Consider the following 16,566-nt stretch of genomic DNA (forward strand, 5'->3'; position numbering starts at 1 on the left):
TATTGTGTATAAAACATTGACAGCATGGAAACCTTTCATTTCTTTTGTTATCTATTTTTGTTTCTGCATAATATTTTCCAGTTATTAACTTAGAAAGTAGGTAAAAAAACGGTAACATTTTTTATGCTAAAATGAAGAAGAGCAAACAGCCAATCTAGTGATAAATTGTGAAAAAACTTCACATTCGACTATAAAAAAAAAGGAACCGGGTCCCACGTACTGTTCTTTAATTAAAAACATCTAGAAAATATTGATGACATCCAAATCCACGATGAAGAGTGCTGCGGTAAAAAAAAGACGATGGCGCCATGTCAAATAATTCATTTGGACATTTCCAATTACACAGACGATAGAGCAAGTAGAGTGAGCTAACGTTTTTACAGAGTAAAGTGGACGTACTTGGTACAAGGGACCACTAGTATACATTGTGACATTTTTGGAATGTTCTAGAATTTTGGAACTACAGAAAATGTTTTATAGCAATAAAGTCGCAAATTTGTCTCCTTGGGGGACTAACACAATTAATTTTGATGTATCCCATTCGAGGATCCAGTCCAAGGAAGGCTGTTTAAAAGGGAGTCTTATTATTCTCTCTTCTATTTAATGTCGGGTAATCTTTGTTCGGTCAGCATAAAAAGCGTCACCTTTACTGTGATTTTCACAGCAATGAATTGCAACTTATCGTTGATATGCATCATTAACAGCGCCGGTGACAGCACTGAGCCTTTGGTTCAAAGACAACCTTCATATTCGACCCAAATAAGAAGCTGCATAAGCCAACTGCATCAGCCCTCGGGTAATCATTATGATACTGACTTAGAAGTGAGCTACGCTAGACAAAATTAATAGTCTTTGCCATGGACAAGCTAAAACCACATTGTATGCAATCGTTAGTCTCATAGTATCACAAGTTATAACATTAAAAGAAAGCCTTACTTGTATCCGTTATCAACAATATATTTAGTCTTGCATATTTATTGTACTTAGTCGTAAACAGACATGTAAATGTCATCGTCTTTAACTATGCTGTCTCAGAGCATACAATTACTGTGAGGTGATCAAATTGTTAATTCATATTAATCAAGGAGAAACAGTGTCTTAATAAAGTAAAATAAACATTTCATACATCACTATTTTATTGTTCACAGAAATAGAATTACAAAATTCTCAGAAAATAGGATATATAGGATAATTTTTAAGTTTCAGTGTTGCCATTCTTCGGTGTAGTCCTGATCTAGGAAGAGGTACCTCCTGAAACGTAATACATTTTTATAGAAGCTTGTATTACCAACAATTGTAGTTAAATTTCTTAAGCAACATAATTAATAGATTTAATTCATTAATCTTAAAACATATGTAACTACATTTATAAAGCCAATGAAAATGTATTTAAATTGACAGTAAGTTAAAATACGTCGAGCGAATGCTTTATCTGTAGTATAGATAGTGTACATAAAAAAATAAGACGCCCACCTACGAGAGGGTGGTGTGGCGGGCGACGGCGAACCGGGAGTCATGCCACGACTGGAGCAAGGAGTAGAACAAGTCGCGCCAACACTCTGACGACGAGACACCTCGCCCAACAAAGACAGGCACGAGTGAGATAAACGCTGACTGAAGTTCTACAAAAATATATATCAATAACATGATAGAAATTTATAACTTTTATAAGGAAAAGTTTTCAGACGTTTCGAACAAGAATGTCGTCTAAGAATGCATTGTTATAACACTAGAAAACTTATTATAGATTGAGAAAAGCTCACGGGCAAACAAGATCCTTTCATTTCTCTCAGGTCTATCTTCCGAAACAATTCACACAGCAGCAGCTCATGCAGGCTCGGAGGACGAGCGCTGAATATCAGTTCAATGATGTCCACGACCTGGTGAAATCCACACTCTATGTCTACTAGGTTCAAAAAACAATATGCAATTTCAGAATTTTGTAAATAACGTCGGGAATGTAAGAAAGTAATTTTTGGACAAAATTATCATGACATTTATTTCTTGAAAATTTTTAATTCAAAGTTTTAAGTTTTTTTTGGACAATTTGTTGACTTCCTTTTATAATATAATCTACTTTCCTGACATTTTTTTTAGAAAAAAGTCCTTGACAATACACATAAATACTTTTCTTGAAAAGTTTAAAAAGCCAATAATAATAACTTTAGTATTGTAATAGTTATTAATAATGGTTTTTGATATTTGAATAAAGACAGTCTTTCTAGACTTTACCTTTTCTAAATATCTTTTCTACATATCTAAGAATAAAAATAAATAAACAAACCTTGAATTTTACAAGTAACGATTGAGATTTAAAAAAAATCCAAACTCTATGCTTTTACGACAATTATAAAAATATTTTCAATGTGATTAACTTGGCACACGTTTTATAAGATGAGAAAATACATAGTATACAATTTATTGGATTCCGAACTCTATCGTCATATAAAAATATATTTATATTTTAGTTAAATTTCACAAGATCAAACACTGTTCATAACAATAAATCTCTTTGAATTGATTTATTTTTTCCTTCTACGCTTCTATTATTACTTTTTCTCCATTAAGCTATTCTATTAGATATGACCTATGGAACAAAGTTGTTTTCACTACATAAAAGTCGTATAGATTTTTTCACTACTGCATTTCTAACTCTATCTCCTCTCCTCACCTGTGAATACACGGCCGGCAGGTCTGTTATCAGGGCGAGGTCGGTATCCGCTGCGCACATCTCAAACAGGACGTGTCCCAGAGCGAGGGACTCCACGTGTTCCAGGGGGAGAGAGCGGATGGCTTGCCGGGGCGGAGCGCCGATCAATGTGTTCTCTATACCGCATATACTAAAAAATTTACTACAGAGATTACACAACGGCTACAAAAATGCAGATAATCTTTATGTAAATTATAAATAATACGAGAGAAACTATAAAAGTTTGTTTGCGATACGATTATAAAAGTTCCCGGAGCTGGACATAATGTTCAAATTTATTGATTCTAAAATGTATTATATTATTTAGTATTATTGCGTCTAAAAATATTCACAAATATATACAGAGTACGAAACACCAACTAGTCAAAATGAGAGACAATGATAATCTGCAAGAACAAATAGAACTTCCAAATTTTTCCTACTGGAAATAATATAAATAACAGAAATGACATTAAAAAGTAGAAAAAGTTCAAGTTTATGGCAGCCCCGGTAAGTTATACCAACCGCGCTACGCCGTTTTGTACCACAACGTTGCCGGTGTGGAGATGTCTGAAGGGTGGGAATCCCTTCTCCTTGAGGAACAGTAATCCTTCCAACATCTGTCTCCCGAAACGCGCCACTTGTGTCGGCGGTAACCCGGCCCCGGACGAATTGTACTTACGACAGTACTCGTCGCTCCATGTACTCTGATATATAATTATTTATAATAATCAGATTCAATATTGAACTCTATATTTTTCAATTTTTAACAACATTCCTTTTGGAACCTTAAAATTATCGATCGAGAAAATATATAGGCATACGTTTTTTTTTTAACCTAGTAATAATTTTCATCTAGTTAGCGAGCCAGTTTCAAGCAAAACAGTTCGGTATAAACGTAATTTTTGTATATAATCAACAAACACTTCAAATATTAAAAATTTCACTCAATTTAACTGGAATGTTTTATATTATATTGTTCAGATAAAAGATAATTTCTTTATAAATATTGTCTGAACATTAATTAATGAAATTTTACGTACTTTATAGATGACGTCCTTGAGACTGCCTCTGGAGTTGTATGGCAGGACGGCGATGGCGTGTCCGCTGCACATCTCCAGGTCGAGCACCGGGCAGATGTAGGGGTGATGGAGTGCTCGGAACAGCTCCTTCATCAGCTCGCGGGAACGGTCACTGGGTTCTATAGAACACCTACTAGACAACGGCATCTGGAAGGACGAGTGACGTAAAACACGCAAGAAATAGCTCATTGTGGAAAATAATGAGCCAACTGCAATAAAAAGATTAATTTTATAGAGATCAAAAATATGCAAAAAAATGGGACAAAGAATTGAAGAGTAATGCAGAAAATACGACTAGCGATTAAGCTAAACTGTTCGTCATTATTTGTCAACTTACAAGAATGAGCAGTCGCTCAGTCTTGATCGAGTTGTCATGTATGGCGAACCAGTGCTTGTTGGGACGAGAGCCGATCTGACCCAGCGGCGACATCATGCTGTATCTGTTACAACATGAATTATAACAAAACTTGAACACTGTTCTTCATTAAACTATTGTTTCTGCACAAAATTTTAATTCGATCATGTTTCCAAGTCCAAGAATTGTCTCATAAAAAATACAAACAAATAAATAAATTTTACAATTGACTATAAAACTAACGCTTACCTCGGAGTGTGTGCTAAATATTCATTGCAAATCGCCAAAGCAACGGAACTCTCCATTGATCGCTCAGCAACTCTGAGAGTATTATGACATTTTATTTTAAAACAGTCACAAAAACATCAGCAAAGAAATAACTATTGCAGAACTCAAATTAAATACATTTTTAAGAGTAATTACGGAAGGATAAATATTTTTTTTTGGATATTGCATAATACTAAGGGTTAACGTGTTAGGTCGTTTGTAAACACTAAACGGCTTACTGTCATCCATTGGTATGTTGCACATAGAATTTTAATTTTTTATTAGTAGTCCCTCGATGTAAGTATCTAGCATGATCGAAAATATATATTACATTATTTTTAATTGCATCGAATGCCAGATATTTGGATATACCATATTTGATATATACTAGACAAAATAGACGAGAATGTACTCCACAGACTGCAACCATTTTATGGAGTAAATAAGAGATTAATAGAAATTAGCGTTTAACAAGTGGGAGGGCTGGAAATCCTGTCTTCCTTTCCGCCCCAACGACTTATGTATGGCTTCATCCTACATTCAAGTCATTTCCAAGATACAAAACGCTGTAATTTAGATATAATCTGGTGAAAAGCCGGTCTGTTGTTGTTAAAAACGCTGTATATAATGATTTTTATACCTTGGTGAAGAAGTGGCTTCCGAAGGCGAGGACTTTCCTGAACCAGAACCCATCAATGATTTGTTGAAGAGAAATTTTGCTAAGAAATCTATCTTCTGGGCAACTAATGGGGCTCGCTCGGATATTTCCTCTGGGGAAAAGAAATAACCCTCGACTATCATTGCTTTAACATAAAATTATGTTATTATACCTGTGAATGTTGATATGTTACGTGTTTATCGAGTTTAATGTGATACCTTGTGTTAATTTGTTTCCTCATAATATTTAGATAGCATTAATAGCATCTGCAGTCTGATAGCAATTAGAGTAATAAATAAAATAGCAATGAATTAATCATTAATATGTAATTAGCGGACATCATCACACTATCACCAGAAAAATAACGACATACTCGTCAAAGCTAATTTAAAAAAATGTTCTGTCATAAGAAAAAGCTGTTCTGAGAAGTGAAGACGTCTTCTTAGGCTCGATCCACACAGACTTACCTTCACTTTCCTCTTTATCTGTGGACACAGAGCGTAGTCTGAACGCATCTCTCTTATTTGCAGCAGCCACTGATGCAGGGTCGAACTCTGCTGCAGACTGCGCTCTGCGACAGGCTCGTTTCTTCTTCTTCCTGTAGCTGGATCTTGAACGTTCCTGATAAAACCTGTCATGTCCGGTCGTTTCCGCTTCCTTCTGTTCCTTAGCGTCTCCAGGTTTCATATGTTGATACAAGTTGAACATCCTGAGAGACTTCCTTATCGACTTGGACACAAAATTGTCAAAAGTGAACCGCATTTAGGTGCATTTCGTTATCTAAATTACTTCGTGAAATGTGATCGTTTAAGACATCTACGGATGCCTAATTTGAATAATCCTGTTAGCGTTTTTTTGATAATCAAGTTAAAGGAAATACAAAGAAACAGACAAAATATATGCAAACAACAATCGCGTAGTGTTTGTCATACAACTATGTCAGTGGGAACTAATTGAAGACCTACAACTGCCCGGAGTCAGTTCTCTACGTAGACGGCTATAATATTTTACCTCAATCCAAATATTACTTGCCATTGTTGAATAAATTATGAATTTTATGACACAATAACCAAAATGCGTTTCCAAAATTTTCATATAATTTCAAATGAATTTTACAATTTCAATACATTACCATTTATTTGCATTTTCCTTTCATAGTAAAACTGTTAAAATTATGCAAAAATATGTAATTAATTTTGCGCTTATATTGTCCTTTTCATGTGTGATGTTTTTTCTGTTATGGAAATCTGTAGATCTCGTTTTCTTGCTTAAGTAAAGTGAAAATACAATTAAGTAACTAATTTAAATGATAAGATCGTCATTGGATACCTGGAATTGGCTGTTTAAGTCTGCAAATAAAAGCAGATACCATCAAACAACTGTTACTTTTTTGGCCGAGATCTATCAACAAAGACACTAAAAAAAATAAGAAACTTGCTTGAATAACGTAAATGTGAATCGGAAATCTGCCAGTAGAAGGACTCTTTAAATTTTGTTACTTATATGGAAACAGATTGAGAAAGTAATCACACACAACTAGAAATATTCTAGTATAAAATTTAATTGTCATCATTTAAACTTCACGTAGCTGATAATATGGAATAAGCCACAAAGCTACGAAGCAATACAAACACGCTTTTCTTGTCACATATTCTGCGGTGTCGTGTCTTCTTTCTTATTAGTGTATAAAAGTTATTCAACAAAATCAAATAAGAACCATTTGCCGCTTATATATTGATCCAGCGATCTCACACAATCTGTGATAAAAAAATTATCGCTAACTTTACTAAAGTAGCACCTACATAATATTAATTTAATTATAAATGACATCAAATTGTAGGTTATTAATTGAGAAATGACAGCATAAAATCTATTTGGTCGAAATATTAAGCAACGCTTCCTTTGATTGATCCTTAAGGAATCTCGGGCCGATGATGTATCCACACATCAATCTTGTAACCGTGTGTCCGACAACGGCTTACTCAGCAATATTGAAGGTAATTTAATAACTCTCCTATTACAGTATACTGCTATAGGGGCTCACTATTGTATAGCGTGCAGAGCGATATAACACTTCCACTGGTGTAGGAGTTTAGGGCTCCCGGGCTTTCGGACGGACGAGGTCTACGTCACCAGACCAGCACAACAGCGCCATCAGACCAACCCTTACACCTATCGAGACCATATGACAGTGATGGTTATCTGTTGCTGTCTACAATTCAAAGTGGTGTCATGAGCTCAGTTGAAGCTTTTTAAAAGTTTTAGACGCAATCTCCCAATTGTCTTTTCTACTGGATAATAGCCTTGTATACCTTTGGAAGACTTTTTTAAGGGCGGTACATCACAATCCTCAGTCCGTTGTACATAAACAAAAACCACATCGAGTTATAAGAGACGTCATTTCAGGAACGGCATCAGTTCGTGGTGACAGCTGGGGACGCACTTTGATAAGATCCAATGAATGTAGTATTACTGTAGCCACCGAACTGGAAGAAGAAATCAATGGCCAAAAAAGATACCTACTGTTTTAATCATACTCTTTTAATTTTACAGCCTTATATATATGACTTAAGCTTTTTATAACTAACAAGAAATTAACTGAGAGTTCCGATAAAAAAATTAGAATGAACAGCCAGTTGGCCAAAGACAAACATCATGCAAGTTATTCCTTATATCATAGTTAGAGTTCTGTCATATAAAATACAGCACAAGTTAGAATATGGAAAAATCTATCTGTTTATGTTTAATTTAAAGGCTTTATCTCGTTTACTTCCTTCATCACAGCCAGCTTCCACAACATGTCGAGGTTGTGATATTAAACGCAGCTACAAACATTAATATACGTACTTCTATAATTTCAACTCCCGTAGGTATGCGGCAATGTCACATTAAAACGCCAGGTCACTCTAACTTTGGTACAGACTATAAATAGTTTTTATTAACTTTTATAACATCCATGAAGGAGGTTTAATAGAAATTAAAGTACCAAAAAAAAAAAAAAATTTCAACAATAATTTTATTAACAAATAGCTTATCTAAGTTAGTCACGTAAACTGTTTCTATAAAAATATAAATAGCATTTTATATCGGTTTCCGCACTGAAACAACAATATACATTCTGTCAGTAAAAAAAAAAACAACTTTACAACAAATTATATTAAAAAAAAAAAAATGCAAGTCCAACCAACGCGCTCACTGTAATTCAATAATTTGTGCGTTTATAATCAATCATTGAAAAAATAATAATAATAATAATAAAAACAAAATATACTTCATGTTTCGGGTAACAAAAATATATAAAGATATACGATCGGGTATCACTGTCTGCTTACACTGGACACTGTTAAGCCCAAAAAACTACTTCGCTCAAACAAAGGAACAAAATTTGGCACTCACTATTGAGATACATAAAATAATACAAAAAGCATTGAAAAGCGGAAAAATCTTTGAGATGTAAACAAATATGAACACAATATTGTTATAGCGGACATTACATGTCCCGCGTTTAAAATACAACTTATCCTAAACAAGGATTTATAGATATCAATGGAACCTTTTTTAATTTTTCCATAACAAAAAAAAAACATTAAAAAAATAATTAAATTATTTAACCGATATTTTGTATGTTAAAACTTAAAAATTAATCGATTACATATAGAAAAAAATATATAAATATAAATACATCAAAGGATATATTCATAGAAACTATATAAATTGTCTATGACGTGACATGTTACAAACAGAAGGATAATAATTGTTTTTTTTTTTTTCAAATTACATACGTTTGACAAAGAGGTTGTCTCTGTGGCGGTTAAGTCTGACATAACCAAACCTCATTAACCAACAAGTTAACTTTAGTTCTGTTTCATAATGTAGTAACGTACAGGTATTCCTTATAATATTTTTTTATTATCACATAGTTCCTAGCTGACACCGAAGACATCGTTCAGTGTGGAGGCCGTTGAGGTTCTGGTAAGTCTAAGTGTATTTGAAGTAAGCAGCGTTCAATTGTTCAAGGAAGATGAACGTCAGCACAGTATGCGGCCCCAGCCGGGCGTAGTACGGCAGGAACCCCTTCCACAGGGAGAACACACCCTCGTTCCTCAGGAGATTGCTCACTACAGCCAGCTGAGATTCACCCTTGGCCGCGTTTTGGATGCTGGGAAATAATTATATATATTTAAGATAATATACTATGTACTTATAGCTATTTAATAAAATTATTAACATGTTTTTTGTATATAATTGAGTCGTTAAAATTCTTTTAAGTTTATCGCTTCGATATTAGTTTAGAGCGTTAACCGCTACACTGCTCCGAAGCGAGTCGGCGGGTAAGACATTATTCTACCACGAGCAGGTTTCATACTGTCTTTATCAACAGTGTGCGCTGAGCTGAGGTGGGTTCCGTACCGTGTCTTGATGATGTCGACGGGCATAGAGGCTATGGTGGTGACAAGGCCAGACACCATGGAAGCGCAGAAGTGAAGCAGAATCCCTTCCGGCACGCGACCCACGAACACCTCGCGAGCCTGACACAAGACGTATCGTTATGTAAGGAGTTAAATTTTTATTTTTTCATATATATATATATATATTTCTAATTTCCATATTTTTCAATACTATTGTTATTTGACGAGCCATTGTTGTATAGTTGCATTGTGGTGTAGCGTCGTAAATTATATATATATTGTAGGAATATTGTCGGTGTGATAGATCAATCAATCGTAGATTTTTTGGAGTGTGTTTAAATCTTTCGTTCGTGTTATAATAAAAATTTCTCTTCGCGCTAAGTGTCAACCGATAGGGTTGGAAGTTATTAATCAAAGTTGTTTTTAGTTTTGTTTATATTTAATAAATTAACAGCGAAATTGCATTGCATGTATTTTTTTTAAAAAGGTAAATTCTGATCTTTTTTCCAAGTATATATATGTGTACCTGTGAGTACGTGCTGAGCTGCGCCGCGTTGACCACCATAGCCCTGGAGACGGTGGGCGAAGCTCCTCGCCACAGCTTGAGCAAGCCCTCCTCGCGGACTATCCTACACACACACGCACAATCAAACTCACAACACGACACCTGTCATTACGAAAGCCGAAATATTAAAAAAAAAATGAATTAATATATAATTACGAGAACTTTGGACACAAATCAAGGTCACTAATATTGATAACGGCTAGGTATTAATTCCTAATATTCCTTATTATATCAATGGCCTACTTCGTTCTGTGTGTGTGTGTGTGTATCTGTGTGTGTGTGTGTCTGTGTGTGTGTGCGCGTGTGTGTAGTGACTCGCCTCATGAGTGCATCCAGTACATTCTTGTAATTCCTCCGCTGCTCTTTTGGCAACCTGCCGTCAGCTGTCATTCTTATCAACGCCACCTGGAAAACATGTTATATATATAGGGCGCGGTGATCACCGTGTGACTGGAACCATAAAATCAATTTAAAAAGTTATAGCATTAAAGAATAAGTGTTATTCCATGCTAAAACTGATTGTATGAGTGAATGGGTCGCTCACCTCGGCGGGGGTACCGACGAACGCGCCGACAGATCCCGCGGCGACTCCCAGTAACGTCTTCACACCAAAACCAGGGGCCGCTCCTTCATTGCGTCTACAAAACAAATTAAACACAATGAATTCTGACCCGACCAGTGAAGTCTGAACAGATTATGATAAAATGACATATCTAAGGCTAGGGAGAATACAAGAGATGATGTATGATGAGTAACAATATAGTATTTCGTTCATGTATTTAATTGACGTAGTTGATGTACCGTGGTAGTTACTGCCGTGGTAGTAATTTAAATGTTGGCTTATCAGATAACAATATTGTTCAACAAACATTATAAGCCGAACGCAATTATATGACATTCAAAACCGCAGCACTAAAACAGTCGTAACTAAACAATTTTTACATAGCTAACTATTAACTTATTCTCTAACTATATTTTAAAATATTATTTATTTTAGACAAAAAAAAAATTTCAATTCTAATAATTAATCAATGTTTATAGCTGAGACGTAGCCATTGTTTCATACTGGGAACTTTCTTAATCAATATTTTGCTCCGTCAAAGACAGTAACGAGTTTTGAATACATATGTCGCTATGAGATTTACAAATAGCACTCCGGTTACTGTGACTAGCGTGGTACCGACTTGTGTTTCGTAAATTTTAATAATTTAAAAATACAGATAAATTATATATTACATACTTATGTTCGTGTTGTTATCAACCCGCGAAAATAAAGGGTTATCATGAACACTAATGTACATCACTTTTTACATAACGAAACCAATGGAAAAGTTATACAAATGTAATTTTGAGATGCCGTTTCAACTAAACGTCACCTTATATATTTAGTATATCTATTTATCTCATTATCGTATCAGGAGCGGAATACATAATGATTATACACTCACGATTATATATAAATGTGATATAATAAAGTTGATTTTTTGGAGGTCAGTGACCTTGACGTTTTTTTAAGCTACTCTATCCTTACCATCGGTCTCCACTTTTAAACTAATAGTGTACAGTTTACATTTTCATCCATACCTATGTTATAAAAATCTCTTCAAACACTTTAATAAAAAACCGGAAAGTGTATGTTTGAATGGAAACTTGTGGTGTCTGTAGATAGCGTTCCTGTGTAGTCGGCCAAAATAAGTCATAATTTCTTAACAAACAATAAATAGATTCCTTACTCTTTGTATGCATCAAACAACCAATTGTATATCCCCAAGCGTGTGGTTGTATATGTCGCCTGTCTCAGAAGCCCTGCCGAGAGTCCAGTGTAGAGTGAAAAGAAGCCCTCCCTCGCAACAATCTCCCCGGCCACAGCAAACGATGTCTTACCACCACCACTCAACTGCATTCTAGTTTTTATTAAGTCTAATGGCTGCACAACACAAGTAGCGGCCATTCTAAAAAGAAATTAACACTATTAATATACTTGTTCTTCTTCTTTTTATTACAGTCATTCATTGATCTATTGATGGGGCTAACATATTATAAACAATATGTTATTGTGTTTTTTTTTTTTTCAGAAACTCAGTTTTTTCTGCACAAGTACTTGCAAGTTTTCAGTATCACACAAAATATATTAAAAACTTAATAACTAGCAAGCTGGATGAAGAGTGTGAAAGAAGTGCAAAGTAATAAAATAACTTTTATCCATAATATACATATAGATTAAAATATTTAAGTGTGTTTATCCAGCCACACTTCTAAATAAAACATTGGATGGAAAATTCTTTAAAATAAACTCGTTAGATTTGTTTGATCGATTACATAATCACAACATATTGTTATTCTATTAAATCGAGGTCGCAAATGATAATAATTAACATGTAGGTGCAAGGGAACTAATAACTACAGAAATAAATAGGTCCCACTAAATATATCAAAGTTATTATAACTGGCAATATTTTATAAGTTTTTCTTATTTTTACCGATAAGAAAATAAATGAAAATGGTCAAGCTTATTACTTTTAATCTGTTATTACAGCGGTTATTCAAATTTCATTCATAGCGAAAATTTTTATGTTTAGAACAACTAACATTAATGACATTGAAAGTAGTTAAAGTACAAGGTTAAAGAAATACATTTACCCGGCTAGTCCACCAAAGGCAAATTTAAGGCCATTAGGAATGTATCGCTCCTTGGGCGGCACTGCAACCTGTTGAGCCATGATCGAAAATCACTATTTTAATATATTATAAAAAAAAATTATAAAATATACGTATTATAAAATATCTCCAGCTGTCCGTTGCACCGCACGGAACAACCTGGACTCGAAAACAAAATTGAAACACAGGCAGGACAGAAAGCACAGTATATATAAAAATATCTAGTACAGATTATAAAAACCTTTAAAGAAGTCTTAATAAAATAATTTTTTATTGTTTATATATCATTAGAGTTTTGTTTTACAATATTTAAATTAATATGTTAATATTTTTTTATACACAAACATACTCAGAATTAATTTTGCGACCTTTAATAACCATAGGCAGCAATTTAATAACACATGTTACCATTGCCAAAAATTATAACGATACTAAAATTAAATATTTCATATTATATTTAGTATTTAATATAATATTGTACAACATTGGACTTGGAACCGAACCCTTAAACATAAATTACGAGTTAAAAAAAACATGGAAGAGAATAATTGAAAAAAATGCAACCTTCTAATGAAAAAATACTGAATAATTCACGTTACAGAAATTTATTCAATTAAACCATAATGAAAATGTCTTTTAAATATATTTAATTCTTTGGCGGCCTACAAAATGATTTTAATGGCTCTTACAATTTTTGGATGCGTTTGTCGTGAAAAAAATAGTACTGTGGATAGGAGTTAAAAAAATAAGGTTAAACGATGTAGGAAAACATAAATAGCGGTTTGTCCAGACTCTAATAGAAGCGGCATGAATTTTCAGTACATATCCATCTTGGATGATTTAAAATTGAGTAAAACTCACTCAATCGATAAAAGTTCTAAGTAAGCCGTCGATCATGAAGACTCAGTGAAATTGCCAGGGCGTTACCGACTATAAGAATAAAATGCTTTAGAAACTTGTCTTAATATTATAATGTGCTCCGATTTCCACTAATGATCTGGTGTTAGTAAGGGTGAAGCTCTCGAAATTTCATATTCATTGATCTCATTTTGCCTGAATTTCTTACTTTCCGAGGTCCTCCGAGTAGTTTTAAATGGCTGTTCGTCAGAGCATATCGAGGTAAAGGCAGGAGTTTTACTAATACGCAGCTAAATATCTAAATAATACTCGCAGCATTATCACTACCACTTTCAAAGCTGGAGACGGTAGCTGTTTCTTTACAATAGTGAAGTGCAGTACTTCAAGATCGGCCGGTTTATAGGCATCACGTTTGTGGATATTACGACTGAAGAAAATTTATTGCCAGTCACATATTATTAATAATAATATAGTCATAACAATTGCTAACACCTTCAATCATTTATTTGTTATTAAACGTTATAGTCAAGATATAATTAAGGCGTTTTAGAAAAACAAATTACACTTAATAAAGAAGATCTCATATTATAAATTTAATATGTCAACTATTATGGACATATTTTATTATGATAATAAGTGGGCAAAGCCGCAGGTTAGCCATGTATTTAGAGTTTGGATACGAGTAGGTAGTATGAAATTAAGACCAAAAATCTTCTGTACATCTATAGATGGTAAACCTTTTCATCTCCTACACGGTAGGATTAGTTCATTATAAATTATAAAAAAAAACAATTTATTATATGTTGCAAGAACAAAAATACAACTATTTAAATTGTTTCTTGATTACTGTTATCACTGGCCGCTATTTTGTATTGTTCGGACCAATGCTGTGGATCTTTTTCCAGGGCCTGAAACAGAAATTAAATGTGGCAAGCTGGTTAATATATTGGTATCAAAATCCACAGTAAAAAAATAATAAAAAAACATACACTGGCAACTTTATTTAGTAGAAACATTTTTGGTAGTTCGATATGTGCTCTGGGTCCCCAGTCAAACACAAGTTTTGCTAATTCACCCTCACCTTCCTAGAGAAAAAAAAAACATTAATCAAATATATTATATTGCTCCGGAAGTGTCTAATAGAATTACAATTAATAAAATTCACATTTTACCAAAAATGATACATATTATTAAAAATACTAATTCAATTACCTTGTAATGATTCAAATACAATTGCTTTGTGAACACATTTGTCACAATTTTCCTTTGGTTGTAGTCGTTCTCTTCCAAGACATATGCTTCTGCTAAGAATTTCCACATATCATCTTTGGTATCCAATTCCGCAGACAGGAAATATGTAAAAATAGAAATATCACAGGTCATAAATAGTATTTTACTGTTTTTTACTCATTTCAGCTATGGTTTACTCTTAAGTGCAAATATGTTGACAAAAACGACTAGCTAACGTCTAATAAAAAAAATGAGTACTCCTTACAGTTTATATTATGATGTTAAGTTGGTACAACTGAAAAAAAAATTCAACATTTTTTAACCCGAGAATATTTTCTGTATAATTCAACTACATTGCTACTAAATTTTGTTAAAAAAAATAATTACATAATGTTATGTTGTGGTAATTACTACAGTTATAATTGTTACAGATATTAATGCACTTTGGGCTAACTAGTAATCAATAATAATTTATAATATCTCAATTACTTCACTGATAAATTTTCTTTAAATTTGATAAACATCAAAATTATCAGAGATATATATTTAATATTTTTGAAAGATTCAAAGGCAACTATTGCACTTAAATGAAACTAGTATTATTCGGATTTACTACGCGGATTTTATTATTTAAAAACTACATAATCCCAACGTTTCGGTTACTTTGCAACAACCGTGATCACGGGCAACCGTGTACTGTAATAATACTAGTTTCATTTAAATGAATACTCGCGAAAATCTTAGATCTCATTAACTATTGCACTTATTCTTATTATATTGCTTAAAGTAATTGTTGAACGACATCACTTAAACTGAAAATTGGTCTATTAAAAATTGTGCCTATTGATTAATTTAAAACTATGGCAAATATTGTTTTGATAATAATTGCTTATAATTACTTAATTGTCAAAAAATTTATCAGACACTCACCTTCAGGGACAGGTCCACTTGACATAAAAATGTGTGTTAGGGCTGCAATCAGCAGTCTCCGATGGTAAGGATTGGTAGATGAAGACAATAAAGATTTTTCTGGTTTGTCTAAGACTATTATACATTGTATGGCATCTTTTAATTTTAATTCCACAATTTTATAACCATAAACCTGATAAATATTTAGTAAAAAAAATATTTATTTCACAGGAATAGAATTATCAAGATTTGTTATAAAGATATTTTACATTTCTAGAAAATTTATCCACTCACCTTTTTTAACTCCTTTTGAGCGGCATTAAAAACATTAATAGCATTTTGTTTTGTAACATTGCAGGTTTCGCTGACATGATTTATAATATCAGACCTCTTTATGGGTATTTTGCTACCTTCGCGGCAAAGTATATATCTTACACATCCATTCACTGCTTCTTTGGAACATGAAATTGATACATTCTGAGACCTTTGGGTCATTTTGATTTTTTTGTTAACAGTATCCAAAATCGCCTAAAATAAGACAAAGATTTCATAAATAACCACAATTTGATAAATATTTATAAAGAAAAACTATGTTTGGTAAAAGTACCTATACTATTCATAATAAAAAGTTAAAGCTATAAAGTTACTAGTTTGAAAGTATAAGCAACAAATGAATAAGAATTTGAAACTATCGCTTTTTTAAGTTTTTTTGTGCACTCTATGATAACGACTGTACTGGCTAATTAAAACAGTATATCTTGTCAGTTGTCAGTTGTCAATATTCAATTTGTTGTCGTCTCGATTAAACAAACTCTGCCCCTGTTAAAAAGGAATAATTATAAGTTTTAACACACATTTTTTTATTAATTTTTATTATTAATAACAA

General features: G+C 33.2%; 3 protein-coding genes across 3 annotated transcripts; all 3 read right to left on the reverse strand.

Annotated features, from left to right (window-relative positions):
• Nucleotides 1–1,145: 1,145 nt before the first annotated feature.
• Nucleotides 1,146–6,606, reverse strand: LOC116771491 (slowpoke-binding protein). The gene is made up of 11 exons (XM_061523388.1): nt 6,381–6,606; nt 5,519–5,780; nt 5,034–5,163; nt 4,376–4,447; nt 4,109–4,211; nt 3,733–3,918; nt 3,215–3,396; nt 2,672–2,840; nt 1,764–1,880; nt 1,474–1,622; nt 1,146–1,251 (listed from the first exon to the last, which is right to left on the reverse strand). Exons 2-11 carry the CDS (start codon nt 5,757–5,759, stop codon nt 1,203–1,205), a joined length of 1,398 nt encoding a protein of 465 aa, XP_061379372.1. The 5' UTR covers nt 5,760–5,780; nt 6,381–6,606; the 3' UTR covers nt 1,146–1,202.
• Nucleotides 6,607–8,050: 1,444 nt separating this feature from the next.
• On the reverse strand, nt 8,051–12,856 carry LOC116771265 (mitochondrial 2-oxoglutarate/malate carrier protein-like). Its single transcript, XM_032663072.2, has 7 exons — nt 12,666–12,856; nt 11,759–11,977; nt 10,570–10,663; nt 10,345–10,430; nt 9,987–10,089; nt 9,462–9,580; nt 8,051–9,210 (listed from the first exon to the last, which is right to left on the reverse strand). The coding sequence occupies exons 1-7, from the start codon at nt 12,743–12,745 to the stop codon at nt 9,030–9,032; spliced, it is 882 nt and encodes a 293-aa protein (XP_032518963.1). The 5' UTR covers nt 12,746–12,856; the 3' UTR covers nt 8,051–9,029.
• Nucleotides 12,857–14,317: 1,461 nt separating this feature from the next.
• LOC116771594 (non-structural maintenance of chromosomes element 3 homolog) lies at nt 14,318–16,470 on the reverse strand. Its single transcript, XM_032663491.2, has 6 exons — nt 16,288–16,470; nt 15,975–16,208; nt 15,702–15,873; nt 14,754–14,866; nt 14,531–14,626; nt 14,318–14,449 (listed from the first exon to the last, which is right to left on the reverse strand). The coding sequence occupies exons 2-6, from the start codon at nt 16,173–16,175 to the stop codon at nt 14,369–14,371; spliced, it is 663 nt and encodes a 220-aa protein (XP_032519382.2). The 5' UTR covers nt 16,176–16,208; nt 16,288–16,470; the 3' UTR covers nt 14,318–14,368.
• Between the last annotated feature and the right edge of the window lie 96 nt (nt 16,471–16,566).

Source organism: Danaus plexippus, chromosome 17, assembly GCF_018135715.1.
Source record: "Danaus plexippus chromosome 17, MEX_DaPlex, whole genome shotgun sequence".
NCBI classification, from domain to species: domain Eukaryota; kingdom Metazoa; phylum Arthropoda; class Insecta; order Lepidoptera; family Nymphalidae; genus Danaus; species Danaus plexippus.

Coding starts and splice junctions, on each gene's coding strand:
- LOC116771491 (XM_061523388.1), bottom strand. CDS start 5,759: ATGTTCAACTTGTATCAACATATGAAACCTGGAGACGCTAAGGAACAG. Junction 4,212..4,375: donor TATTTAGCACACACTCCGAG/GTAAGCGTTAGT, acceptor ATGTTGTAACAG/ATACAGCATGATGTCGCCGC. Junction 3,397..3,732: donor TCAAGGACGTCATCTATAAA/GTACGTAAAATT, acceptor ATTATATATCAG/AGTACATGGAGCGACGAGTA.
- LOC116771265 (XM_032663072.2), bottom strand. CDS start 12,745: ATGGCTCAACAGGTTGCAGTGCCGCCCAAGGAGCGATACATTCCTAAT. Junction 10,090..10,344: donor GTACTGGATGCACTCATGAG/GCGAGTCACTAC, acceptor GTGTGTGTGTAG/GATAGTCCGCGAGGAGGGCT. Junction 9,211..9,461: donor GTCGACATCATCAAGACACG/GTACGGAACCCA, acceptor ATTATTTCCCAG/CATCCAAAACGCGGCCAAGG.
- LOC116771594 (XM_032663491.2), bottom strand. CDS start 16,175: ATGACCCAAAGGTCTCAGAATGTATCAATTTCATGTTCCAAAGAAGCA. Junction 14,867..15,701: donor AAGTGGACCTGTCCCTGAAG/GTGAGTGTCTGA, acceptor TGGATACCAAAG/ATGATATGTGGAAATTCTTA. Junction 14,450..14,530: donor TACTAAATAAAGTTGCCAGT/GTATGTTTTTTT, acceptor TTTCTGTTTCAG/GCCCTGGAAAAAGATCCACA.